The 27,849-nt window shown below is 36.4% G+C and overlaps 1 protein-coding gene across 6 annotated transcripts in view; it reads left to right on the forward strand.

Moving 5' to 3' along the window:
* Positions 1-27,849, forward strand: part of ATG5 (autophagy related 5) — a 113,945-nt gene that overhangs the window by 22,633 nt on the left and 63,463 nt on the right. For 5 of the 6 annotated variants that reach the window (XM_033512853.1, XM_033512852.1, XM_015621244.3 and 2 more), the window contains 2 exons: positions 8,514-8,608; positions 23,743-23,860. In XM_033512853.1, coding sequence (XP_033368744.1) covers positions 8,514-8,608; positions 23,743-23,860 — 213 coding nt within the window. Of the gene's footprint in view, positions 1-8,513; positions 8,609-23,742; positions 23,861-27,417; positions 27,528-27,849 lie in introns of all 6 variants that reach the window. The other variant, XR_004496460.1, reaches the window with a different exon arrangement.

Below are 27,849 nucleotides of genomic sequence, written 5' to 3' on the forward strand. Positions count from 1 at the left end.
TGTGTTACCCCACTGGCTTTCTCTTCTCTGCTCTCAAACAGGAGGCCAGAGCAGGTCTGCTCTGTCTGATGCCAGTGAGAACCTGTGGGTTTCAAAGGAGGGCATGTACTGTATGAAGGCAGAGAAGGAAGGAAAGCAAAAGGTAACACAGCATTCACAATCCTAATGAGATCTCTGCCACCAGAGGAGGTTGCCCAGAGATGGGGTAGAGATAATGTTTCTGATGTTTTCACCCTCTTGCGTTAGATGGCCATGTGCCTAATGAAAACCAGTACACTCTGGAGGAGCAAACTTTGAGGTCTTTTTTTGCTGCCTTCTGCTTTTCTTCCTCCCCTCGCTCTCAAAATAAGTCATTTCCTGAAAGATGTGTATGGTCTAACTAAAATATAAACTATCTCTAAGACACATACTTCACTTTTAAATGTAACTTTCTTTAGTTGTTGAGGGTTTCTTGTTTTTCAGTTTGAAATGCTTATAAGTTACTTTCTGCTAGTAAACTTCTGAATTTATTAATATGCATTAATATAAAGGTTCCTTAACTTTCAAGAAAAGCTTTATTTTAGGAAAAACACAGTATGGGGAAAGCCAAGGGGGTTAGAAAGTTACATGGTGTTATGTTGGTTTGTTTTCATATATATAGAGAGAGCTTAATTAGAGATGAAGAAATCAAAATTCCAAGGCTATCCTAGACTGGAGCAGAGAGCTGGAGGATGGATAAAATCGTCAGGAATTCTTTTCCCTTTGACTTTCGCAGGAAAGTCTGTAGCAAGCCCTGTTGTTAATTTCTATACAACCTGTGGGGTATGTGTTTCAAAAATGGCTTATACTTGTTTGTTGTCAGAGCTTTCCTTTTATTTTAAGTGACTGGACTTCTGAGATCACCTGCTATTTTGTTATAGATTAAATAGTTTAAATTTTGTAGGATATATGCATCTCGATGACTTTCTTTGCTAAACCTATTCCAGGTAAACTGGTGACCTAGAAATGAAGGGAGGTGATGTTAAGGAAACAGTGTACTTAAAGTGAAACTTCTGGTTTGTGAGTACGTTTAGTAAGTGAAAAGAATGTTGGTAAGGTATGGTTCCCTTGTGTATGCTATAAGAAAGCAGGGAGTAATCTGAAGAATGACGTGCTGCTTTCTTGTACAGTCTTCAAAATGTCCTTTTATGTTGCAAGTTGTTACTTTGCTATCTGTGACATGAGGAATATTTTCACATTTCTGTGGCTTCTGCTACGTTAAGTCAAAACTGTTCTAAGGTCCTGTCTCTCCATATCTGATAGTGACTCATATATGAAGATAGTCTTAAAAGTTCAGTAAACTTGTGTTCCCTTTTCAGTGGTAGATATGTATTATATACCATGGTCTTTCAAAATGCCTGAGTAAACTAGGTGTTTAATAGTGAGAATATTTTGACTGTGGCAATGGGTAAAATGGAAGAGAGAAATAAATATCTTAATGATGCCATACCAGTACTTCAAGCTGTGCTCTCAAAAAGGCTGTCACTAACTGTAGTAGTCACTGAGAATCAGATATGTACCAAAATTTTCCTGAAGTTCTTGATAGTTGTAATTATCAGTGTTTTTATATAACAAGAATATGAATGGTGAATTTAGGTGAACTAAGTAATTTAGAGACAAGTCTTTGAATAGCTGGGAAATTATAGTAACAGCTGTAAATAATGTATCTGAATAGCACAAAAATTGGTTTTAAAGTGTTCAAAATATTTATTTATCAACAAAAGCTCCTTCATGCTTGAGGCATACCACACAAGAACTTGACTTTTTATAAAGTTAGTTAGAAATACCAGTGAGCAGAATTATGTATGCATACAGTGTCTGTCTTCCTGGAAACAATGTGGAAGTAGTATACTAAATGTTTGGAAGACTTCTTTTTGACTACAGCAGTTAAAAGCAGTGCTTGTTAAAACATGACTCAGTAGAAAATATGCTTGCTTGAACATTAAGGAAATACAGTTTGTAACCTTGACTTTCAGCTGCAGCTCTCTGTACCCTACAGTTTGATGATATGTATGTGACAGATTAACCCTTAGTGAGTTTGTCTGTGACTGAAAGGAGCAGTTGAGGGACTGGAGGGCAGATTACCATTTGGAGGGGTCATGATGGGCTGGAGCCTTCCAAAGCTGACACACAAGTCCTGCACCAGAGACAGGAAAAACCCCATATGTGGCAGTCTAGGGACTGACTGGGAAGCACCTTTCTGGAAGCGGGTAATAGTGAGCAGGAAACTGAGTTGAAAGCCCATTGTGTGGTATTGCATAAATAAAGATTAACCAGGGAACTACTCGAGCCCTTATGCCTTCCACTTGGCTCAGCAGTTGTAAAGCTGGACTGGGACTGCTGTGTCCTCTTGAGACCTGTCTTGGTTTGAAAACACAGGTATCTGCTAAGGAAGGTAGGAGCCTCCCTTGAAATTGAAAAAATGTAAAGCCCCCCTCCCCCCCAAATTATTATAATTTTGACATCAAGGGGCTCTCAGGCAAAGATATGGGAATAGGAATAACAGTTCTTTACTAGGAAAATTAAAATTATAATGCAGTAGTATGAAAAAAACACTGACAGAGTCAGAATATAATTTGACACTGTTGGTCAGAATGTTGTTAGCAGTCCCATTAAATGGTGGCTGCAGTGCTCCTGCAGTGACAGATGTGGTTCTGTTGAAGTAATGATCCCATAGAAGGGTGTAGTTTTCTTATGAAGGTCTAATGGCTGTGTAGATGGGTTTGGTCTTCTAGGAATCCAGTGGAGAAATGCTGACTGTGGTGTTCTAAGCCTCAGATTATATCCAGGTAGGAATGCTTGGCTCCTCCCCCTGGGTGGAGCATCTCCCAATGGGATGATGTAGTTTAATCAGTCATGCAGTGAGACTCAATGGCCCATTAGAAGAAGAGATCCCCCTGGAGTGGGGATGGGTCCTGGAAGAGATAAAGAGCACTGGTTTTAAGAGCTGGCCCATTAACAGATGATACCCCCTGGAGTTATGAGGGATGGGTCATGGAAGAGATTAAGAACACAGCACTGCCTAGTTTTAACAGATGATAATAGAATCCATACTTCTGGTTACATCTTGCATTGGAACCTAAGACAGGACCCCAGGACAAAAGGAATGTGGGCAAACAGAAAAGAATCCAGCAGAGTGCTGGTAAAATTCTTAGGGGCTGGAGCAGATGCTGTATTAGAGAGTGGGGAAATTGACTTTTTTAGCCTGAAGATGAGGAAGTTGAAGGTGGATTTAATACCAGCTTTACCTGAAAGAGAAAGCCCCTAGAGAAGATGGAGTCAGACTCCTCTCACTCTAGTCTCCACTGGCAGTGGAACTGGGCAGTTACCAAAAAACAGTTACTAGTTAGAGCAGCAGGAAGTCTGATGGTACATGGCGAAGGGAAGGTGGGGTGGCCTGGGGGAGTGAAAGTGTTGGGTGGAAACCCACAGAGACAGTCAAACTTCACTGGGCAAGGCCTTGAGCAAACCCAGTTAACTTTGTGTAGGCAGCTCTTTTGGGGCAGGGTGAGGAGCTGTTATTTCAAAGCTTGACCTCCAAAGGCACATCCAAACTGAAGATTTTCGGTTGTTCTTGTACATCAGTTCTTGTACGTCTTGTACTATGTCAGTCCTTGGTCTCAGTGCTAGGTGTGGTTCTGCCCAGGTGCTTCCATGGTTCATGTGGTTGTTAGACAGTGGTGAACCACTGAGAATGGACAAGTTTTGTGTTTTTTAAACTTTAGTATTGAATGTAGTTGTGTGCAAGCTGCAAGTTGGTATTGCTCGCATGCAGCTACAGATACAATTTAGTTTCAAGCTTCTGTTTGATTTATTCCAATAAATGGTTTTAAGAAGAAACCATGAATAGTCCAGACAAAACTGTGCATATGTGCTACCCTGAGGGCTACACCAGTATTGTCACTTCTTTTGAGTTTCTAAAAAGATGCTGAAATACAAGAGCCATGAATTAGTGTTTTATTTCCTTTCTGAATTTCCAGTCTTTCCCTTGTTTTTGTATTAATTCTTTCTGTTTTATAAACCCTCTCAACAGTCTTCTTGAAATATGTCCTGGCCTAGAGTCTGATAATCTCTGATAGCAGTTGCATCACTATCAAATAGAGAAACAAAATAATTCCTTACTATTATAATATTTTTGTTGATAAGGTTAAAGATTAGGGTGGGGTTTTTTTTGTTCTTTTACCTACTACATTGCAGTGGGATCTTGATTTTATGCATTCTATGCTCTCTTGTTTTTCATTGCAAAGTATTTGTAGATATGTTTTTCCATTCTGTGATAATTGTCCAGATTGTTTGTGTATGCAGATTTAAAGCTATGCTTTAGTGAAATGCACGTGTTGATGGTGAGCACTTGCGCAGTGCCTTTTACCCTCTCAGTCATCCATCCTGTCATAGCCTCATGTGGGTGAAGGAGACATGTCTAACTTCAAGATCCATGTGAAATTTCAAGTTGTTTGAAGTGTGACAGCACTAGAGTTTCAGAAAATGACTGTAGGAGTATGAGTATGTATGTATGAGTGAAACTAATTTTTCTGGTTGCCTGAAGAACATTTCAGGCTGAGACCCAGGAGCAAAAGGGACCCCTGCCTTTTAGTCCTCAGCCTGGACTAATCCTTAGTTAACACTGCTCAATAGTAAGAGGTTCAGCAGTTTCTATTAACAATAAAGTATGATGGGATTACCAAGAACTTTTTAACATAACAAGGTACAAATTTGGATTAATTTCAATGACTGCTAAAGGATCTCCAACCTGGTTTAATGGAGGAAACAACAATTCTCAGTGTTTCCCTGTGTCAGTAATTTTTTCAATGGTTTAAATGGGTTCTTTAAAGCTGTGAATAATTTTACTGGTAGGTTTCTGAACCCTACGTGCATAATGTGGCATACTGGATTTATAAATTTATGTTTGAGTTTACTTTGTTGCTTAATGTATTTGTGTACTGAGATTTTTGTCATGGGTGACATTAAGTCGTTGTAGTTTTGCCAACTCATAATTTTCCTAAATGTGTAAATAGATTTTTTTCAAAGCTCTCCTTAGATTCTATGCATCTCTGTAGTACTGAAAGCTAATGTCTGTCTGGCATTTGGGCATTCAGTGGCTGCTTTTCTAAGCAATGAATAGTCGTAAATATTAGTGACTTGGCTGATATATTTCTCGTTATTTGGTTATTAGCTTTCTGATCTTTGACATAAAATACATAGGAAAGTTTTTATTTCATTTTAGGCATTTATTTAATTTTAGGCAAATTTATATAGCAATCATCTCTTGTTTAAGAAATATGATTAGTAAAATATGAAACTATTATGCTGTCACTAATCTCACTTCTGTTCAAATCTTATTGTCATTACTTTAAATATTGTTATTCAGATAGAGACATCTGCCTTTTGCAAGTACTGTTTTTTGCTAATACAGAAACTCTTCAAGCAAGCACTTTCATAAAAACAGATGGACTGTGAAAAACAAAAGGAATCAGATTTGACTGTTACAGTCGTTTAGATGTCATGCAGACTGCGTAAGCTTTTTATGAGGGAGGGAGACAAGTGTGTAAAGTGCTTTTTCTGATAGGTAAAGACTCCTCCTTGTTTACTGGCTGGATGAAAACTCGGTTTTGTTTTGATTGTTAAATTTCCGGCTGGCACCTTCTGTCTTTGTCCTGTCTAGCCAATAAACTAATTAGTTATTATAGTTCATTGTAGCACTAATAGCTTCCTTGGGACTTTGCAAAAATAGGGGGTATTGATACATTAAAATGAGAGAAGGAAGAATCCTTTCACTTAGGTTTTTAAGGAGGTCAGTGGTTTTGTTTGTTTATTTTAAGTTTTGAGTCTTAAGGATTCTTTGAAAAGCAGTCACTTCTGGATTTTGTACTTTTGGAGCTTTAGGATTCTGGCACTCAGCCAATGCTCTGCTAATAAAAGCTCTTGCCAGATCATATATATCAGTATGCAAACTGGACAGTTTTCCTTTTCTCCTGCTTGCTCTAAAAATTTGTCTTAGTTTTCTTACACCCAAGTGTTTTGTGTGAAGATACAGTATCCCTGTAAAAATGTTTGGAGAACAGCAATATAACGTTGTGAGGAGAAATTTGTTTAGATATCTTCAGACAATGCTGTACACAGTGGAGATCTTAAGATATCTGACTTCATTATGTCCAGCTAAAATTCCTGGGATATCAGGTGGATTGACAGAACATGCTTGATTACAAAATGCAACGAGTTCATAATTCAACTGTTGCAGATTTATCACTGTTATATTTGGAAAGTACAGAAACGGTTAGAACAATAGATTGTCTTAAGCACTGCCTAAGTGTTCAGAGAATAATCTGAGAGGTATACATTTTTTAATTTAACTGCCTTAAATAAGATTACCTGGTTTCTTGCATGATTTGTGAGAGGTGAGGAAGCAGGAATGAAGAACAGAAGTGAATTAACTGCACATTACTGCTTTGTTTTTTTTGTCATTCAGAACCTCCCTTGTTTGCCCAAAAGGGTCAATATATTTAATCATCTGACAAGTCTTTTATTTGTTCATAATTTCTTTTTCTTCTTATCCATAAGATGTGTTGTTCATTTCTGGTGAATTTTGAGAACAGTTCACTCAACTTTCCTAATTACTGTAATACAAGCATTAAACAAGTAAATCAAGTTAATGTTTGCTTTTTTTCTGTTCAAGTAGGATGTCTCCAAATATGGACATTCCTTATTTAAGTCTGCTGAAGCTCACTAGCTTTAGTAGATTTGGGTTGTTTTGTTTTGTGTATCACCATAGCAGTTTTCTCAAGTGAGTTAGAAGTGGTAATTGAAGTATAAATCTATCAGTGCCTACTGTGGAATGCCTGTTTGCACATCTGTAGTGAAAGCTGCAAGCCATTCTCACTGCAGGAAGGAAGCATGCTAAATCTTCACTTTCCCTCTGAAATAGTTCCTGAGGAGGAGGCAGTCATCCTTTGTGTTGGGACATTTTAAGACTAAACCTCTGACTCTGATTCCCAAATGTGGGCTTGTTTGATTACAGCCTGCTCCAGGGCTGTCATTGTCACTCCCAGCCCAGTGAATGATGGGGTAACACCCTGCATCCAGGCAGCTCCTCATGCTGGGCAGGTGCCTGCCTGGTGGTGCTGACTGTAGCTCAGGTAAGTGCCTGTCAAGAAGCACTTGCTGCTAATCAGGAAACAAGGGTGTGGAAGTACTTTCTGAGATAAGTATCAGGAAATGCTCCTACAGCATACCGAGCAGGAATTTGTTCACAGTTTCTTGGAAATTCCTGCCTTGTGTTACATTCAGTCAGGAAAAGCAATGTATTATAAACCCTGCAGTATATACTAACCTGTGCCTTTTAGTGCACTGGCAGGCATCTGTGCTGTATGCTGGAGTGAAGGAAATCTCAAACTCATTTTCTGCAATTGCTTTAAGTGTAATCAGCATTTTTGGAAGCAAGAGGAACCTTTGTCTTGTGAATATATTTCTGTATTTTACCTCGCTTCGCTGGGGCTGAATTCTGTAATGAGTATATTCAGTAGGAGCCCAGCTTCTTGAGACTTGGCTGAACATTGTGCCTAGGAGGGAAAACTGGAGACTGTGTGTTCCTTCTGTAGAAACATCTGCTGTGTTTGGTGTCTTGGAGAGTTAGGGCTTAAAAGGAAATTGATCCCTTGCTCTTCCCCTTCTAATGCTGCCTTCTCCAGTAAGGCTAGCAGCAGCTTTATTCATCTCAGCTCTTTGTATTCCTTTCTATCAGTTCCGGTGCTAGTTATTTGCTTCATTTGAATAATTGATTTGCATGTATAAAAGCCTTTATCGCTCTTAGACCTATGCTGTCATTAGTACATTTTAAATGTAATAATCTGTTAATTCTTGTAATGTCTGAACAACATGAAATGGTGTGCAGGCTATTTACGCTGCTTACTTGGATAATAACAAAATTGTTTTTCAACCAAAAAATTTTATTTTCAGGTTGTGTCATGAATCTGGCAGTGTGTTTTCTGATCATATCATGCATTGTTACAGATTATTTTAAGATCTACATGTCTAAATGTAAACCACTTAAGAAGTATTTCTCCTGCTTTAGTTTCTCTATGCTTGACATCCATTGTTCAGTTGTAGCTAAGAACAATTAGATGTTTTTAGCAGATGGTGAGATAGTATGGACCAGTAACAGCAGGGAGTGGAGAAACAGGCACTGTTAGTTGAAGTAATGAAATCCATAATTTATAGCCCAATATTTTCTTAATAATGGGAGATAAGATATGAGTAAAAGTTGCTTTCTCTTTCAATTCAATAAATCACCACATCACTTTTTTCATAGGACAATGCAGATGACCTATCTTTGGCTTCAGGCTAAATAGGGAAGAGAACTATAGAAAAAATAAATTCATACAGGTTAAACTTCTGTAAGAAAAGTTTGCATGTTGTTCCAGTTGTGTCTCATTTACCTCTTTAGGTTGAAAAAAAGCCATTGTTATTAATATTGACAAAGTCTTATTTTACCTTCACAGATAAATTTGAGCAGTTCTGGGCAATAAATCGAAAACTCATGGAGTATCCTCCAGAAGATAATGGATTTCGATACATCCCATTTAGAATTTATCAGGTAGGAGACAATAAAATAAAATCAGTCTTCCACTGAGGTGTCATATATTGTAATCTGTTTTCAGAATTATATGTTTCCTTTTCTAGCATTACAGCAAAACTTTGCATGTTCATCTTTGCTGGACCCTTGATTGAGTTGTATGGATTAACAGACAAAATAGATAGTATTTATTCTAACAGGTAATTAGCATTTATTATGTTGCAAGTGTGTAACACTTGAGAATGTGCCACAATTGGTGTATATGATGTTTGCTCTTTTTTTAAAAACAGTCCAACAACCTAATTCTGTTATTAAAAATAGCTACTAACTATGAAGAATATTTAGTAGGTTTTAGTTTTTAATTTGCATATTTAGGTGCAAAATGCCCTGTGAAAGGTCTAAGCCAAATAATTTTGGAGCAACACTTTTCCCTAAACCACTTTATGGGCTTCTTTTCTTGTAGGCATTTTAAGGTGGAAGTAATTGCATACGTGTTGCATCTAGTTCTTGCCTTTGTCTTCTAGTTGTATACTTACATCCCAAAACTAGCTTTGAATGTGGTTTTTTTTTTCCTGTTTTAATACACCAGCACTTTATTTTTCTCAGCATTTTGTTTGCAGACATTCCTTGGAATCCTTACAATTTTTCTTATCTTAAGGACATCTTCTCAGTTTTTATAGCATTGAGATCACAATGAAGTTTGTAATTATGTATGGTTAAAAGCTTATACAAAAATTTGTGTAGCCTCTCTGTAAATTAAACAGTTGTGCTCTGTTGGAATGTTTTAATCTACTTCTATTTAAGTTTTGCACCAACGGCTATAAAAAGAAAGTCCTTTATTCATAGTACTGAATATTCTGATACTACTTTGTAACAGGTGTAATGACCATAGAAGCCTATACATTCTTGCAGTGGGACTGGAGTAGCTTTTAATGTTAGATGTAAGACATTTACTGTCATAATGAAACATTAGATTGAGAACGGAAGTCAGTTATTTTGTCAGAGATCACAGCAGATGGCAAGGTTTGTGTAAGAATCAAAAAGTGTGTATCAGGAAAAGTAGTACTCACAGCATTTGTTTGGTTGGTGACTAAGTTATTTGCTTGTTCTCTGATAGGTGTGGGGTTTTTTCAAAGTCTTTTCATAGAAATCATGTAAATGGGTTTGTAAAAAAGAGATTTTGCTCTCTGAATAGGTCACAGATCTTTGGGGCATGATGAAAGATTTCTATGATACCACATGATTTCAAGCTAATAAAGCTTTTTAAAACTAAGTAAATCAATAAAATCTATCACTTGAACTAGTACTACTTAATCTTGGTTCCCATTACCTTTTCAACTGGAAACCCTTACTTTCTGTAGTTTAAACCCAAAATATCTAACTAAGAATTGAAGACTAAACACAGACAAGGATGATGCTGAGATGACCTTTTTGAGAAGATTGGTATATATTATTTTCAAAAATGCTGCTCTTAGCATTTCTAAGAATTTCCAGTCTTTTTAAAAATGTGGGTGCACGTCTCAATCTATTTTGTTTGGTTTGTTAGTGTGTGTACTGATTACTGCTCTGTGTGTTTAAAGGAATTTTCAGGAAGCCTTAGGAAGGGTGAGATTATAATTTAATTCCAAACAAGAAGTTAGTGACAAACTTGCATGTGGAAAAATAACTGATTCTGAAGTGTTCTTCAGATGTATTTAACCCCCATCCTGAATCCTTTTAATTTCCATAAGTGCTGGTAGAAGTCTGCTTATAATTGGTTACTTGTACATCCCTGTGTAAACTCCTGATTTAACCTGAGTTTGTGTTGCAGTGGATATTTATTCCCTGTGTGTCTTCACACAGTGTTCTTGTAGATACTTAAGGATATACCAGTGGATGGCAGGAAATGATGAGGCATTGTCTTCAATGGGAAGAGTTTCTCCTTGTATTCTTCATACCTTCTATTACGCCAAATAATTACAAGAAAATTCTGAGAAGGGAACTTTCTACATTGTTTTTGGCAGTATGAGGTGGATGAATTTGTTTTCCTTCAAAAAATTGTACTAGATGATGATAAAAAATATGAAAAACCACTCTTAGCTGCAATTAAATGTGAAATGGCAAAGTTGTTGCAGAAAAAATGCATTCAATAAAGTGATTTGATAGATTTTTTTTTCTTCACTGACGAATTCATTCTTTTAAAAATTCAAAAAGTCTTTCAGTTGTAAAGTTTGTCTATTAAAATACATTTCTAAAGAGTAATGTGAATCATACCTCGTGTGGTGACCAAATCTGATGGTGTGTGGGAGAAAGAAATGGCAAAAATATGAACATCGTACTTGGGTAAGTCAGAACTAAACTAACCACAGGTAATTTTAAACACCCTTGTCCACCTCTTCTTTTAAGTATAGCAGCTAAGATTGGACCAGAATCCTGGCATCTACAGTAGATGATATAAAACCAGGTTGAGAATCATTAAGGATCAACTTGTTTACAATTTTAAAAGTTAGCTAAGATGTCTTGGAGATTTAATTGCCAGCTGTCTGCGATATTCTGTTAGCTGTGTTGTATGGAAGTTGAACCAGATAAACCTTTGACATAGGTGGAAACTTTTTCTACCAGAGACAGTTTAAAAATAGTATTATATTTTTGTGATACTTTTAGTTTGATGTGTCAAAGTAGAAGCTCCCCACTTCAGAGGTGTAAACTGCTTTGTCTTCAACTGACAGCTTTTGCTGCACAAAAGCTTTTTTGCCTTTTTATCTGATACTACTGTAGAATGGAATGCTTTTTGCCCTTGTTCTTTAATGGCAAGAAAGAAAATAATAGTTATGTTTTGAGTATATTTGAGTGTTGTTTTTCATGTCCAGTACTAGAGCTAGTTTGGCTTGTGGAATTTCCCCCCGTGTTTATAAGACCAGCTGATGTTTCACAGTCTGATTGAACAAATTGGCTGATAGATGGCAGGAAGTTTTCATCAGTCTTTGGCTCCAGGCACTGTGACAGGGCATATTAGTCAGGAGAGGAGTCTCTACGTGCTGATAGTGACTGCTCTGATGAACTGCTGCCTGTTGTGGGAGCATTCCGAGTCTCAGTTGTTGTGCACTTAATTTGTACTCATTCCCCAGTTTTTTGTTTCTTGCTCTCTCCCTATGTCATGCTCACCCACTTCATCATGCTTTCCTCAGGAGTCTGCCCTCTGAGTGTATGGGATTTAAAGCTCTATATTGTATTTCATTCTTGAGATTAAAATTACAAAAGTATTGGAAAGAAAGTGGATGAAAGCTCTTGATGCCAAGTTCTCCTGAGTTTTTTTAGAGTCGCAATTGCTTGAGGCAGGCTGGCTGTTTTGTGTTTGTCATCCCAAAAAGGGATGGTCTGGAATTGTTTGTGTTTCCTGTTATTTAGTACTGAACAAGCATTTCCTTCCACTTTCTAAGGGTTTTGATTAGCTTATTAATATTATTGTATAGTAGGCCTTAACTTCGGACAGGTTTTCCTACTGTAAGTCCCTTAAGATGCTGAGATTAAGTTGTAGAGTCACAAATTGTTAGGATGTTTATCTTCATGTGTAACATGAGTGAAATTCTCCATACTTAATAATGTATCAGTTAAATTCAACACTTTCCTCTTTATGTCAAAGCTGCAGTATTGAGATGTCTATAAGTAGACATAAATGTTTACCATGACATGCCCTCTAAGAGTGGGAGTGGGAAATGAAATATTTTAAGGCATTATTAATATCTGTCTTAATAAATGAATCAGAAGCTCAAGCATGGCCATTTCCAAGCAATTGAAGACTGTTTCATCCATATTTCCACATTTATTGGCAGAGCTCAGATAAGCAATTGCAAAACCCATTGCAAGTATGCAAATCAACAGCACAATTTGGCCCATGTTATGACATCTAATAAAAAACCTGATCAAAACAGATGGATTGAAAAGATACTGCATCTACCTGTAGAGTTTTCAAGAAACAATAAATCTACCTTTTTATGCTAGTAGATTATTAATTTTTTTTTGTTGTTTTTGAAAAGCCACCATTGCATTTCAAGTCTGAATTTGTCTGACTTCAATTTCTAGATTCTGTTTTGCCTTGCCCCACTGTAAAGTCATGTGAATTTCTGACCTCCCATATTCACTTATGGCTTGGTATCAGGCACTTTCTTTGGTAAGCTGAATAAATTGAGGTTTTTAAGCCTCTTGTCATGAGACTTTCTTATCAGTACTAAAGTTGGTTTTTAGTCATCTTTTCAAATGGTAGCTAATAGTTTGGTAATCCTCAAGATTAATATTGAGGTTAGGGAGACATACAGGGCAAAAGTAAACTTTATGTTTATAGGATATTAAGCCAAAAATGCTTCAAGCATTGGTGGAATAAAGGTGAAGTTAGCTGCTACTTGAAACTTCAGATCTGGAAAATGTTATGAAAAAAGTTGCAATGCAATAACTTGTCAAGCAAAAGAACTAGAAAATTTGCTGTCGACCTGAAGAGGGCAACACAACACAGCAAGTTCCAGCATTTTGTTGGCTATGTAGAATGCTCTTGAACAGACCTGTATGCAATACCTTATTTTTTTTCTTATTTATTGAAAATGATGCCTTCATAAAGGACCTGCTGAAAATAGACAATTGTTTCTTAAAAACTTCCTTTTACAAGGAAGATGTTTGAGTGAATAGGAAGATCATGTGAAATGGTTATTTGTTTAACAGATCTGGCCTCGCCTGAATTCTTGTGCTGAAGAGAAACAAATGGACTTTGAGTTATTCTAATAACTGATGGTTCAGTACTAACAAAACAGTCGCACACTTTCGCCAGTTTTAAATTACTTCAAAATCAAAGCTTTATGAATAAGAAAATTTAAAATCTTAAAAGAAAATATTTTTCTTAGTGCCTCATGATTGAGGAATAAAAAATAAACATTTCTATCAAGTATTGCATGGGGGCAGCGTGATCCTTAAATACTTGTTTTCTGAAATGGGTTGTTTTGTTCTGTACTGAAAGTAATAGCAATTTGACTAGTTCTCACCTTGAGTTGAAGGTCACTGTTACCACAGTTCCACCAGAGGTTCTGTAGTTGCATAAGCTTTTCTTATGCATCTCAGTGCACAGTGAAATGAGCTGGCTCAAACCAGTGCTGCTAAAGATGACGTTTTTTAACATACTCTGTATTATGGAGTGCTCATGCAGCTCTCTCGAAAGACTTCAGGAACCCATGTGCAAGATCAGCCTTGTGCCTTTAAGAATCTTGGTACAGGATGGGAGCTGTCAATCAGAATTTCAAAGAAAAATTCTAAGATGATAAACTGTACTTGTTGTCAAAATGTGACTAAAGTTTCCTTAAATATGCCCAAGTTGTCTGTAAAACTGTCAATCTGCCTAGTTCAAAGCTATTGTAGAAGTTGCACTGTGCTCAGGGAAGTAGATGCAGACGAGATAGAGCTGTAAAATCTCGAACTGGGTTGATTCTCTGCTGTGGTTGAGCTGTTACCAAGCTGGATGGTTTTAAGCTAGTTCAGACCTGTCACTAGGAGCTACAGTAATTTTTCTGGGTTGAGTGTAGATGTAGCTCATATACAATGAATAAAGTAGTTTTGCTTTTATGAGAAACAGTTTGTTGAGGTTCTGAGATACATTACACCTAGTTTAAAAAAAAATGAGGGATATACTGAATTTTGCTTATTGGGGAAAAAATGGGTAATATTTTTTTAAAAATCCTTTTTTTTATCTTGCAGTACTTAAGTTACTTGTAAATCTCAGAATAATCTAAGTATATGAAAAAACAGTAGAATCCTATTAGTTACTAAACTAACTTTGTGTGAACAGTTTTATGGATTTTTTTTAAAGTCAAAGTACATCTTGAATTACAATGAAATACTGAACACCTTGTGTGGGGGAAAAAAAGTCCATTGCTAGTTTGAAAATACCTTAATCTTACCTCTTCTGATGCACCCCCCAATTACAAATTGCTAGTAACTTTTTAACCAATAGGTATTGTATAAAACACTTCAATTGTTGTCTTTTCTTTGAATTGTCTTGTGATAATGGAGATGAGTGTAAATAAGTTTGGGTAACTTTAATAAGTTCCTGCTGCAAGTTTGAATTTAAGCAATGAGGTTTGGATTCTTGTAGCTTCCTAAACTGTTTCGTTGAGGTGGTACTCTTGTAGATTTATGTATCATCCTAAATTTGTTAGGAAAGTTAGTGTATGTGTGCAATTTTAAAAAAACCCTGCACTTCTTACCTCAACCTTGAATCTTTATTCTTAAGAATATCAATACATTGAGAGGCTGTGATGAAGACAATGAAAGAAGCAGTAATTCAGTTGAGTTGGATCTGAGTTACACACACATCTTATAATCTAAATGCATTGCTCTTTAGTATATTGCTGCCTTTCCTCTGATCAGTAAAGCTGATCACTTTACTTTTCCATTTCACTTGCTTTAGTCAACACAAACTGATTTGCTGCTTTCATCACATACTGTATAATGTGGACAGGTTCTTATGTTGTGGCAAAAGGGACTTTGCATACCTGAAGCTTACTGTGGAGCTGTATTCCGCAGAGATTGGCTCTTGTACTCTAATGTAGTAGAAAAATTTTAAAAAAAAAAAAAAAAGTTGGTGAGCTGCTTTCTTCAGAAAAAGCTAATATGAATTTTTTTATTCAAAGAAGTGAGGGATGTCATCTTCAACCGTTATTTCTGTGGCTATGCTGCATAAGCAATGCCTATAGAACTAAGCCTAGCTAGCCTATGGTGCTGATGCAAAACTCTGCAGAGATGAAATGCACAGCCAGTACCTGTTTTTACTTTTTTATATCAGCATTCTACCTTTACTTATTTTTAAATAAAATAGGTGAATAAAACAAGTTAAGTTTTATATAGAACTGAGGATTAGAAAATATACAAAGTGTTCTGTTTTTTACAAAGTTCAAGACTTGTATTTGCACTTTCCAGGAGACTGAAAGCAAATTCTCTACAGGTAAATGTTGAATGGAACAAACCTATGAGGAAGTGGGATATGACACCGTACTCTAGAAATACAATATGAATTAGCAAACAAATTTTTTAAATTTTGCTACCCTTGATTATAGGAGCTCCTTCTAGTTAATCATTACTGTAGGAGACTACAGAGAATTATTGGATTTAATGATTTGAAGTAGCTTGAAAGTGATTTATGAAGTATTGTATTCTTCACTGCTCTTAAGCAAGCAATGTAGTGTTTGCTTTTGTGGATGTAAATCCATTTCTAAAGTTGTTTGCTTGATAAGTAGTGAGTACTCAATTGCTCAATTGTTAAGTGAGGCTTAGGTCTGCATGTGCACATAAAATGCTGCAGCTGTGAAGAGCACTATTGATTTGTTGTCCCTGACTCTTCAGATATCTTGATATTTTACCAGTAACAAATACAATTTTTTTCCTGGGAGGGCAATTTAATGCTTCGAGGCCATGCTTTTATTGTAGGTGTGTTTATCTTCTCAGGGCTCAACAAGACTGCCTCCTGAAGCTATTTTTTGTTGTTTAGTGTGGCTGGCTGTGTGACAGTTGCCTGCTGTCTGCTCTGTGTGTCTCAAGTGTTGACTTTCTTCTGCTTCTAGGATCTGTCTAATTCATCTGACATTAAATAATGCAAACCCAGTTGTTCAGACAGTACAGTGCTACTTTCCCTGCACAAGAAAATTTGGTAGATAATTTGAAAGATCAGGCAGTAGCCAGAATGTGGTTCAGCCATGCTTGTTAGGCATTTTGAGTGTTGCTTCTGCAACTTTTTGTATGGAATTGGAACTTTTGGCTATACATACTCTTGTTAAAAATGACCCACAAGGTATAAGAGGACCTTATCAGTGGGACCTATGACAGGGAAAATAAATCCTATCCTGGGCTGCTGTAGGATGAGAGTTGTCAGCAGCTTGAGGGAAATGATCCCTTCAGTCTATTCAATACTGGTGAGATTCCAGACTGCACCTGGATTCCAGGTTTGGGCTCTCCAGGTCAAAAGAGACATGGAGCTGTGGGATGAGAGTTCAGTAAAGGACCACTAAGATGATTGAGGAACTGGTGAATCTAACATGAGAGGAGAAAAAAGGCTGTGGGAGCTGTGACTTTTCAGCCTAGAGAAGATAAGATTTGGGGAGATATTTATTCACATCAGTGTGTATAAGTATCTGAACATCAGAAAATATTTTGAGTGCAAAATTAATGTGGACAACATGATGCATCTTTACAAACAGTTACAGAAACTGAAGCAGTGTCTTCTATTCTGAAACGTCACAATGTACTCAGCCCATTAAATTTTTAATCAGTTTGTTAAGGGATGCTTTCTAACTACACATATCTTTTTCAGATAAGTAGAACATGTGGTAGGACTTTAACTTTCAAATGTTTTACATGGTTCTAATTATTCATTTTGTTGCTATTATGTAAAGTTTTTTCTAAAAGATTGTAAGGAAGCATTCTCTGCCAATTTAAATAATATGGAGAAGGGTGATATTTTAAATGGTTCTTTAACCTTTTGAAGGATGAGCAAGTAATTGCCCTCAACAATGTAAGGGAGAATTAACTGAAATAGTTGCCATATTTCTCTGTAGGTTTATAAGAATGCTAAACTATTGTTAGTTGTGTACAGAGTTAGGATAGAACTGCAGTTGTTTCATTAGTGTGCTCTGTTCAATGAAAGGCATCAAGGAAGACACAAGTTGTTGTTCATGAATGATTGGGAGAATAGTCCTTAACCATTCATGATCAAAAATGGTTCAATATTATTGTCTAGACATAACTGTAATAAGCCCTACTACATAAAATTTTAACCTTATTCCAGATGTGTTTATAATTCTAGTTGTGGCTTTAATTTGACTACAGTCTTGGCTAAGATACTAGATAATTTTGGCATTATTACTTGCATCAATTCTTGACATAATACTTGCCACATGTTATGGGGGCCGTTGTTAAGGTCTGTTAAAGCTTCCACCAAGAAAACACATCACATAATTTATCTTGCTTTTAAACCAGTGATCCTTGATGTTCCACACCACCTAAAGATTTTTGTGTAAGACTGTTAAGAGTGCTTTCAAGAATAACAGAATTTTCACTTTAGTTGATGTTGTGATTCTTTGACATGTGTGATTGATACAATGATTACCTCCCCATCTAAGGAATTTTATAGAGGCATCATTATAGAGGTACACATTTAGCGTGACCATATTGAAGGATATGTGCATGCATTCATAGAATTATCTTAAGCTTCAATCTAGTGATAAACTTCTGCACTTCTAATTTAGGTGCCTGGATTAATCTAATTAAATGTATAGAGTGTAGCCAGTTTGTTGAATCTTTTTCTGGTTGTTTCAAGCCTCCTAAAAATATTAGGAAGTGTAAAATTCCTGTTCATCATGATTAAGACCTTCAATTTCATGAGGAAACCAGAGTCGTTTTTACAACATAATTGCAGAAATTCTGATACAAACTCAAAAATAGGTGAAAGGATTAATTTTTGTCCACAAGTTAAATTCAGGTGTTGGAACTCATATGTTGTAATTTTTACAACCTCTAAAAAATCTAATTTATTAGAGAAATATAAAATGAAGTATGGGAAAAACAGGTAATTTGATCTAACACATTTGTTGATTTTACAACGAGTCCTGCAACCTACAGTGTATCCTGTCAGTGAATCAATTTTTGAGGCAATTCTGGGTGGTGTATTGAGAATATGTATTCTCCTTCTTTTTGTCTTAAGGGTTTTAGTTACATGTCAGACATACAAAAGTATTACTTGCTTCTTTTATTAAAAAAAAAAAATCTGTTTTATATTGAGTTGTACATTGAGTTGTACCTTTTCATCTGAACAGTGATGTGATGTTACAGGTAAGCAGTTCAAAATTTTGAATGCTAGCAAAAGCAGTGCCAACCTTATATAAAGCACACAAAATCATAACTAGAGCATCTACTTGATGGACTTGGCAGAGACTAAAGAAATACTAGAAATAGTTTGGGTTTTTTTTCTTATGTTGTTCCAGTCCTAACATAAAGAGAAAGTGAAATAGAAAAATTATCAAAGGTATAGAATAAAGCAGTGGGTTGTCTGGGAAAAGCCCTCTATTGCTTGGAAGATTTGAAGAGAGGAGGAGCAATGATTACAGGATAAAGGCATATCACATTGTTGTGTTTTATGCCTCTTGTAATAGAAGCTCAAAAAATATTAATAAAGTTTGAAAGGTGACAGATTTCAAATAGATAAAAGAAGATAATTTTTGTGTGTACTTTAGCTTGTTGAGCTGCAAATCACCTTTATGAAAGTTATGGAAGTTTTTTGAAAGTTTTTCTAAAAGGAAAGAAACAAAATAACAAAAACCCATCACCTCCCACCCAGAAACATTGTTGTATCCTCTCCACAATTAAATACTCAATGAATCTGGTCTCACATTAAGCAAAAAGAAGTCAAAGATAGTCATCCTGAAATTCCAGCAAAACGTCAGCATTTCAGCACCAGTGGAAGAACAGTATTTCAGATGGGGATTTGCAGTATCTTGCTTTTGGACAGGCATGGTGTTGTGATGGTTCTGTGACTACAGCAACTCATCAGCTTTTCAGTTAGTCACTTTTACATTGTGTGCATTGAGATTCTTAATTGAAAACATTTCTACAAAATAGAAGACATCTAAAACGTATGGAAAATATTTTTTAGCAAGTATTTGCCTAATTTTATTTTTAGGGACTAAAGCAGCACAGACTATGAATTTGACAAGTTACTGAAAATATGATGGAATATGTAGGGAAGTCTCAACTTTTATTGTCTTAGATTGCCAGCTTATACACATGTGGGCATTGTAAGAAATTCTTTCTTTATTTGTGGGTTCAGTATGTATGGTAGCTTTTATTTGTTTGAATATTGAGGAGCAGCTGAGTGTTTAGGCAGAAAATCTAAATCCCTTCCTCTTGATAAAAGTACTGGTAACTGATTTTTCCAGATTAAAACCCAGTGTTTTGTGAGTTATGTTTTTCATTTTAAGATGCCATCCTGTATAAAATATCTGACTAATTAAATTGTGAATCTCATGCAGTGTTTGGTGTTGTGTTGAATCTGAAAAGGACCAGGCAAGCTGACAACTTTATTTTTTTTCATTTTGGTTTGGTTTGGTTTTTTTTTGTTTTGCCAGGATGATAGGGAAGGAAGAGTTACATTTTTTATAGTATGTTATAGTATGTAACTATATAGCTTGTCTGTGATCCTGTGAAGCTTTAGACTGCCTTAAAGGATGTCTTAAAACCTGCCTTCACCTCTAACTCTTCTCAATGCCTGTTCTTTATCACTGTGGTGTAATTTGTTTTCACCCTCACTCTCCTATCATTGTCAGCGTTTAAACTTTCTTTTAAAAAGAGCACAGTTTTCATTTGTTCTGCAAATCATGAGGTTTATGGTGCTATGTACTAATAGAGAAGAATGAGAAATTGCAGTTGCAGTTAAGTCCAACTTTCTAGGGAGTATCTTAATTCAGAGATGAAGATTTGCTTTCATATAAATTCAGTAATTTGATACTGAGTTGTGGATATGATCAGTGTAAAATGCCCTGCAATTTTTAGGCTGTGGTTGTCTTCATACGCTCATATGCTTTGAAGGAGTTTTCTATGTAGAGGCTGGCAATTACTGATTGACTTTCACCTGTTGTATCCTGCAAATGCATCCAGAATCCTGAACAGCTCACAGCTACATAGACACTACACTGTAAAATAAAATAATTTAAAACATGCTACGTTCTGTTGAAGCTATGGTAATTTTAGTTGGCAAAATGATAGGTATTGTATGAATATTTGCTTTAGATCTGGTGTAGATTATTTAAAATCATTATCAGTTATGTGGTGATATCTTTATGGGTTAGATTACATGTAGTACTTTGTCTCATGATTGATTAAGTAAATATTGTACAAAACACAACATTATATAAGCACTATACATGGTGGCTGTTCCTTCACATTTCCTTGTAGTAAATAGAATGGTAGAATAATTTGAGTTGGAAGGGACCTTTCAGAGGCCATTGAGTCCAACACACCTACCATGGGCAGGGACATCTGCCACTAAAACATTTTGCTCAAAGCTCCATCCAGCCTGGCCAGGACACTTGTAGGGACAAGTTTGGACTTGTAGGGACAGCAGTACTAGAGTAGAAAGTTGTAATCAAGTTGGTCTTATATTACTACACTTGAAAAAGGATGATGGCAAGGTTTTTCTAAAATTATGCTCCTGTATGACTAAGATACTTAGAAAAGTTAATCTAAATACTGTGGAAGGTAGGATGGGACTTTTCTTTTGGTTCTTTTAATGCGGAAAGCATCTGCTGCATGTGAGGGAAGAAGTGTGTAGGCGTCTTGGGGTAACATTCTGCCTGTAGGATTAGATTTGTGAACCACAGTCTTTGTATAAACAACATGCAGTTACTTTTATCATTCTAACATTGATGAAGACCAGTGATTTTTATTTACTTTACCACATCTGGGTTGCTTAACACTTAAAATGCAAAATTGAATTCATTTTCTATGTTTCATGATAGCAGCTAAGGATATTGTTTGCAGCAGTCAGCAACTATGTGGGAGACTTCAGAAAATACAGCTTTGGCTTTTCCCTCTTGGCATTAAATTATTATAGCTAGGGAAAAAAATGGATCTTAATTTATTAATAAATAATGAGAAACTGCAGAATACACTTGGGAAATTGTTATCTTAAAAGTCAGTTGATGATAACAGCCTTTTCCTGCATGCTTTAGTTTATTTGCACTTCTGCTACTTCAGATGTTAAGCACTAGGGAGTTATGTCTGGACTTCTGTGAATATCTGATTATTTTTAAAAGCTAAACTTGGTACAAAATTGTTTTGACTAAAGCAATGTTTCAGGAGGGTTGTATTTTTTTTTTCTTTCAATTAATTGATTTTATTTTTTTTAATGTTTTGCATGTACATTTCTTCAACATAAGTGCCAGAGTTCACTTCTTAAGTGTGGATCTGTCTGAAATGGATGGGTCCTGCTTGGCTGTGTGCCTCCCATCATTTTTCACATGTTTGGGTATTTCATTAGCACTGATGATAGCCCCATACCTGCTACCGTGAGGACATAGAGGATTGACTAGAGCAGCTAGAAAACTACCTCTGATCAGTCTTCATAAGTAAAACTGAGACAATACTATTTTTCTGTGTTTGAAGTCTATTAGTGAGAAGTAGCAAGTAGCTGTGTGTCAACTGTTCTGCACTGTACTGCCCTAGAATTACTCCTGAGTTAGGGTAGCACTCTTAGGTAAAGGCTCCCTGCCTGCCTGTGAGTGACAGTTTTGTTGTTGTTCTTGTTTGTTTGAGATACTGTTTTTTCCCCCATAAACCCCACTGGGAGATAACATACCTCTTGATGTTGAGTTGTTTCTATTTTTTATTACCTTGGTAGGATGGGAGGCACTTTTTGAGAGGTAGGAAACTAAATTTGGAAGGGGCAATAGCTTGTATTGCTTGTTCCAATTAAGATATGTAAGGAAAGTCTCATTTGCTAGAGCCCAGTCATTCACAATGCAGGGCATATCAACTGCTTTTGGGAGCTAGCTGCTAGCAGAAAATTGTCAGCAACGATTTGGAGCTAGATTAAAATGTTTGGGTTGGTTGAATATGAGATTTTTAAGTTTTCTGGCTCAGGTGCTGAGTTTGACTGGAGATGTCAGGTTATCAAGAAAGAAACTTTGCCTGTCTTTGCAATGTCAGCTGCTCCTGGGGCTGCTTTTACAGATATCCAAAGAAGAGAGCTACCTTAACATAACCACAGTTCTTAAATAAGTGCTGGAGGTCTGGTAGAATTAAATCTGGCTAGGGATATTAAGGGCAACAAGATGAGTTTCTGTAGGAATTCCAGGGATAAAGAAAGACTTAGAAAATGGTGAGCCCTCTCCAGAAGACATGGGGAACTGTTTACCCAGAATGTGGAGATATTCAGTGTCTCTTTTGCCTCAGTCTTCATCAGCAAGTATTCCAGCCAGACTGCCCAAGTCTCAAAAGGGAAAAGGGAGGGACTGGAAGAATAAAGAGCTGCACACTGCGCACTCTAGAAGATCAAGTCCAAGAACGCCTAAGGGACCTGAAGGTGCACAAGTCTTTGGGACTGGATGAGAGACATCCCCACAGATGTTGCAGAAAGTGATGCATGAAGTGGCTAAGCCACCATACATCATATTTGAGAAGTTGTGGCAGTCCAGTGAAGTTCCTGTTGAAACGTAACCTCATTTTTTTAAAAAGGGAAATAAGGAAGACCGAGGGAATGACAGGCCTGTCAGTCTTACCTTAGTGCTCAGTGAAGGTCGTGGAGCAAATTGATCTGAAAACTCTGCTAATGCATATGGGGAATAAGGAGTTCTGCTTGATCAGCCTGGAGAAGAGAATGCTCCAAAGAGACCTTCAAGTACCTAAAGCTGGCCTGCAAGAGAGCTGGAGAGAGACTTTTTACAAGGGCACATGATGACAGGACAAGGGGAATGGCTTTAAACTGAAAGATGCATAGTTGAAATAATTTGGAATTCCTTTGCATAGCTCTAGCAGAAGTGGGCCATATATGTTCTTTACATATGACCAATTCCTTAAGTAGGTGGAAGATTCTAGGTTGCCTGTCAAAGCATAACACTTTTTTTTCTAAGTTGGTAGTGGTTCTTGCAGCTGAAATAGTTTAAAATTTTTGATATAAAATCTACTGAGAAAAAAATCACCTGTTGAGCTGTAAGGGTACATTATTGCTTTGGCTTGGCAAAATATATAGGGATATGTTGAACTCCTAAGTTTGTGCTCACTGCTTGTTTTTTTTTAAAATGAAGGATATATTAAAATACTTTTTATTAAAGCAGGTTGTATTCCCATAATAGAAGATTTGGGGCTTTAAAAAAAAAAATAAACACTTGTATCCATGACACTATCTGTAAATTAGCTTCACAGTTTTTCTGGAGTGACAGCTTACTTGTAATTGTTAATAAACAAAAACTTCCCTGCATTTCATGATATGAATGAAATGCAAGGTGCAAGGCAGAGGAAATGTGGAAATACCAGGTGTTTCTTCTGCTGCAGCCTTTAGTTCTGTCCTATCGTGTATCTGTCTCAAATGTTAATACTACATATTTGCATGGTCCTTAAATTGTTTGGTTTGATTTTTTTCTTTATTAAAACAGGCAACAACAGAGAGACCTTTTATACAGAAGCTATTTCGACCAATTGCTTCAGGAGGACAGTTGCATACTTTGGGAGACCTGCTAAAAGATGTGTGTCCTAGTGCTATCACCCCTGAAGGTACTGCAGAAAGAATTTTTTGTCCAATAAGATAATTATTTTTCTGTTGATTTATTGGATTTTTCAGTTTTGTTTGTTTGTTTTGTTTTGTTTTCTCTTAATATGGGTATTTTGGAGGTAAAACTAAATGTCAGTAACGGAGTTTCAGATTTCATTAATTCCTGGCTCTTTAGTGTGCCCTACATCACCTGGATGGCTTCAAGAGGGTAAGATTGAGCCCTTAGTCACTCCTGGAAAATTCATCTTTAGAAGTTTTATTCTAAAATTCCTGTCGTCTTTTGCCATTATGATGGTCATAGTAAAAATATTCACATGTTATTTTCTGCATTTTAAAAAAAAAAATTCTGAAAGTGTCAGCAGATTTTAAGTTAACTTTAATTTTGTATTCCAAAAACTTTTTGTATGTAAAACTACAAACCTGATAGAAATTGAAGATGTTTTCAGAATGCTTTTTTCTGTTCTTGAAGTCCAACCTTTTAAAATGTACCAGTAAGAGATTTTTACATTATATAATAGTTTATGTATGATTATGAATTAGTATTGTGTGACAAATTAATGTAGCATATTATTTCATACAATACCATTTGTTGATCTGCACTTATTCAGAAAATAGACTTTTCTGGATGTAATTTTAGTCTCAAAGCTTACAAGTATTGGAGCTGTGATACACGTTTTAGGGGGGATAAATGTAGCAGTTATGTACTCTGCAAATTAAGATCAAAATTATTTAATGCCAAGGGTTTTAAATTTGTTCTTGCTGTTAACTTACCGGTACCTGTAAATGAGGAACTTAGGAGAAATGTGTGATATTCTAGAGAAGATCTTGGCGCAGAATTTACTGGTGTAGTATCAGCATCTTTTGACAGTGAAGCACTGACTTGGAAATCAATACAAAATTCTGTAAGATTTTGTTGTACACTGAAGTTGCTTGGTTCAAAATTAAAGAGTTGTTACGGATTTTTCCCAGTATTGGAATCTTAGAAATTCACTGAAGTATCAAAGTGATTTTTTTACTCTTGTTTAATACTTGTGAACACATGAGAACAATTTCTAAAAATAACAGAAGTTAAGAAAAATATGGAATATTTCTAACCATGTGTCCATTTTCATAAATCTATTTTAAATTTTGGAGCATTATTTTAAGTACTGCTTTCCAATAACTGTCCAAAAGGTGAAGGGAGATACCAATAAATACATGAATGTTAGCACCAGTGAGTTTAGCCCTCTTTAAGTACTTAACTGTCAGTATCATACAGACCCTACTGAAAAGATACAGGGGAATTTTAAAAAATTGGTGAGAAGGATGGATGCATTTTAACTTGAAAGGCAGTCAAGCACAAATTAAATGGAAGAAACTCAAAAGCATTTATGCACAAGTTATCCCAGGATTTAAGGGATGACAATTTTTATGTAGATTTGCCAAAGCTGCAGATGGTAGATGTGCTAGTTAACTGCCCTTATTGAAAGTGTGAATGTAATACAATTCTGTCTGAATACCAGTGATGATGGTTCCCATCAGTAGGCCTTCTTTTCAGATGTTGACAAAAAGCACCAACCTTTGACAGCAGAACGGAAATATGCTGTGCTAATTGCTTGCTTCTTTTTTGTTAAAAGCAAAAAAAACTTATATTTACTCAACTTGGACAAAAAAAAAAGTTGGAAGAAGAGAAACTAAAGTAGGTACTATTCTTACACATTTGAGGAGGGATGTGAAATTTGGCGGGTTTTGGAGTATTTGAGTACACTTATCTGTTCCTGTATACATCTGTTTAAATTTGGCCCAGTTTTTACTGAGCAACTTGTAGAATTATGAATTTAATAGATCTGGTCCCTCACATGGGTGTAAGATGTACAGAACTCGGCACATTTTCTCCTGCAACACAGCTTTGTATTGTAGTGTCGTTCAGTTATTCCTCTTGTATTGTGAGTGCTCTCCCCTTCTGGTATGCTGGAAAGCTAGGGAAGATGTCTGAGCTAAAGGCAGAATATAATGTGGGCTCCTGAGGAGATTTGGGGATAGACTGATACACAGACCCAGTGGAGGGGGCTGTGAGAGTCTGACTGAAGAAGTAATTTGGAAGAAAATGACAGATCTGGGAGTCATTAAATGTGATGGGGAGAGTGACTATAAACAATGTGGCAGAATGAAAGAGACTGGGGCAAAAGCCAAAACCTGACATAATAAATGTGAACACCTGGACAGAGTAAGTGGGGTAGGAGATGATAAAAGGATGAGGGAGAAAAGGAAAACGTATTGCTTGTGGAGCATGCACAGACATTGTGCAAGGCATCTGTGAAAGAATGGTGAGTAGATATCCTGCTGGCCAAGTGATTTGGAAAAGGGACCAGGGGAAGCAAGTTGAAAAGAAGGGTAGTTCATGCTGGCAGAATGACAAGCTGCAGGTGAAGAGGTTGTCAGGTGGAGCTGGGGACTGACAGATAAAGGACTGAGGAAAACCTCTTTGGGGTTTGCTGTACCACAGACAGGAATATAAAGCAGAAATTTAGGTGGGACAACATGGAAAGAAAAAAAGGAAGAAGAAGAATTAGAACAAAACAGAGGGATGATAGAGAAAAGTTCAGGCATAAAGGAAACTGACCTAAAAAGATGGATGCCCATGCTAGCAGTGATTCTTACTGCTAAGGATCATGGTCAGGGAAGGACAGTGCTGATTTAGGCTTGACTGCTAGAGGTCATCATACTCTGGTCACTGATTATTCAGTTTATCCCATAAGTGAATTTGATTATTCTCTTGCTTGACTAAATCCACTCATTCATTATTCAAATGTAATTTGCACTGTATTAAGTGTTCATGCTCTAATACAGCTTTGAGATATTAAAAAAACAAGTAACTCACCAGACTGCTTAGTGCCACTTTTGAGTTTTGCCTGTAGAAATGTTAATAGCTGTAAAGAGGAAAAGTGTCATCCTTTTCCATCAACTAGACTCAACTCCTGAGACTATAGAACCCCAGCACAGCTACTGAAATCTCCATGAAACCCATTCAGTAAAATAATTTTCTCTCTGATGCTGAATCACTGAGAATTAAACAAACTTCCTCTGTCAACAGATGTTCCATCAGTTCAAAATAGAGGAGATACGGGTTTAGGAGTGTTTAATTTGCAAGCATGTTTTGGAAACCTGGGATACTACACCTAAAGGTTTTACTTCTAAAGCAGTTGTCTCTGTTTGAAGCTGAATACTTGAAGTTTAGAAGGTGTCAGAGCTGTAGACTGGCTGTACAATCATAATTTCATTACACATTTAACATTCAGCTTACAATAACTCTCTGTCTCTTACTTCTCTTTGTCTTCTGTGAGACTATTGTCTTTTCTGCCCAGGTTGGGCATGTTTTAGTGTCAGGTGTGTGTAGTGAAAAATCACAGTCCTGATTCTTGAAAGGATAAATGAAGAATGAATGTGTTTCAGGAAGTATTGTAATTTAGACAGCTGAATACTGCCTTTGGGAACAGAATTTAATTATATTTTCCCTTGGAGAATTCATTCATATGTGATCACAGGCAAGCTGAGTGTTACAAATCCACTCATTTTATAGAGAGGAGCATCAGAAGAATCCAGTGATCAGCGAGAGTGTACTGCTGAACAGTTACTTGCTTGTACTTGGAATCTGTGAGAACTCTGGGCCTCTGAGTGTGCAAACCCCAGGTACTTTCTGAAGTAAAGTTTAGGCCTCTCATAACTATTCCTCTGTCCCATCCTTCAAAAAATTAAGATTTCTGGCTATAGTGTTGCTTTGACTTTAATTTGTGATGTCTAAAATGATGACAATGCAGGATATTCTTGTTAAAATGGTTTCTGAAGGAAAAATAGATTGTAGTCAGACATTAAAAATTGTACTCTGTGGACCTTACTTATTATTCTCTAATATTTTTATTGTATGTTTGTCTTAATCTACACTTCATTCTGGTGGAGGCATTAATATTGTAACAAAACAAAATACATTATCGAAGGTTTATTAGAAAATAAT

The sequence above is a fragment of the Parus major genome, chromosome 3 (assembly GCF_001522545.3).
Source record: "Parus major isolate Abel chromosome 3, Parus_major1.1, whole genome shotgun sequence".
Lineage (NCBI taxonomy): Eukaryota > Metazoa > Chordata > Aves > Passeriformes > Paridae > Parus > Parus major.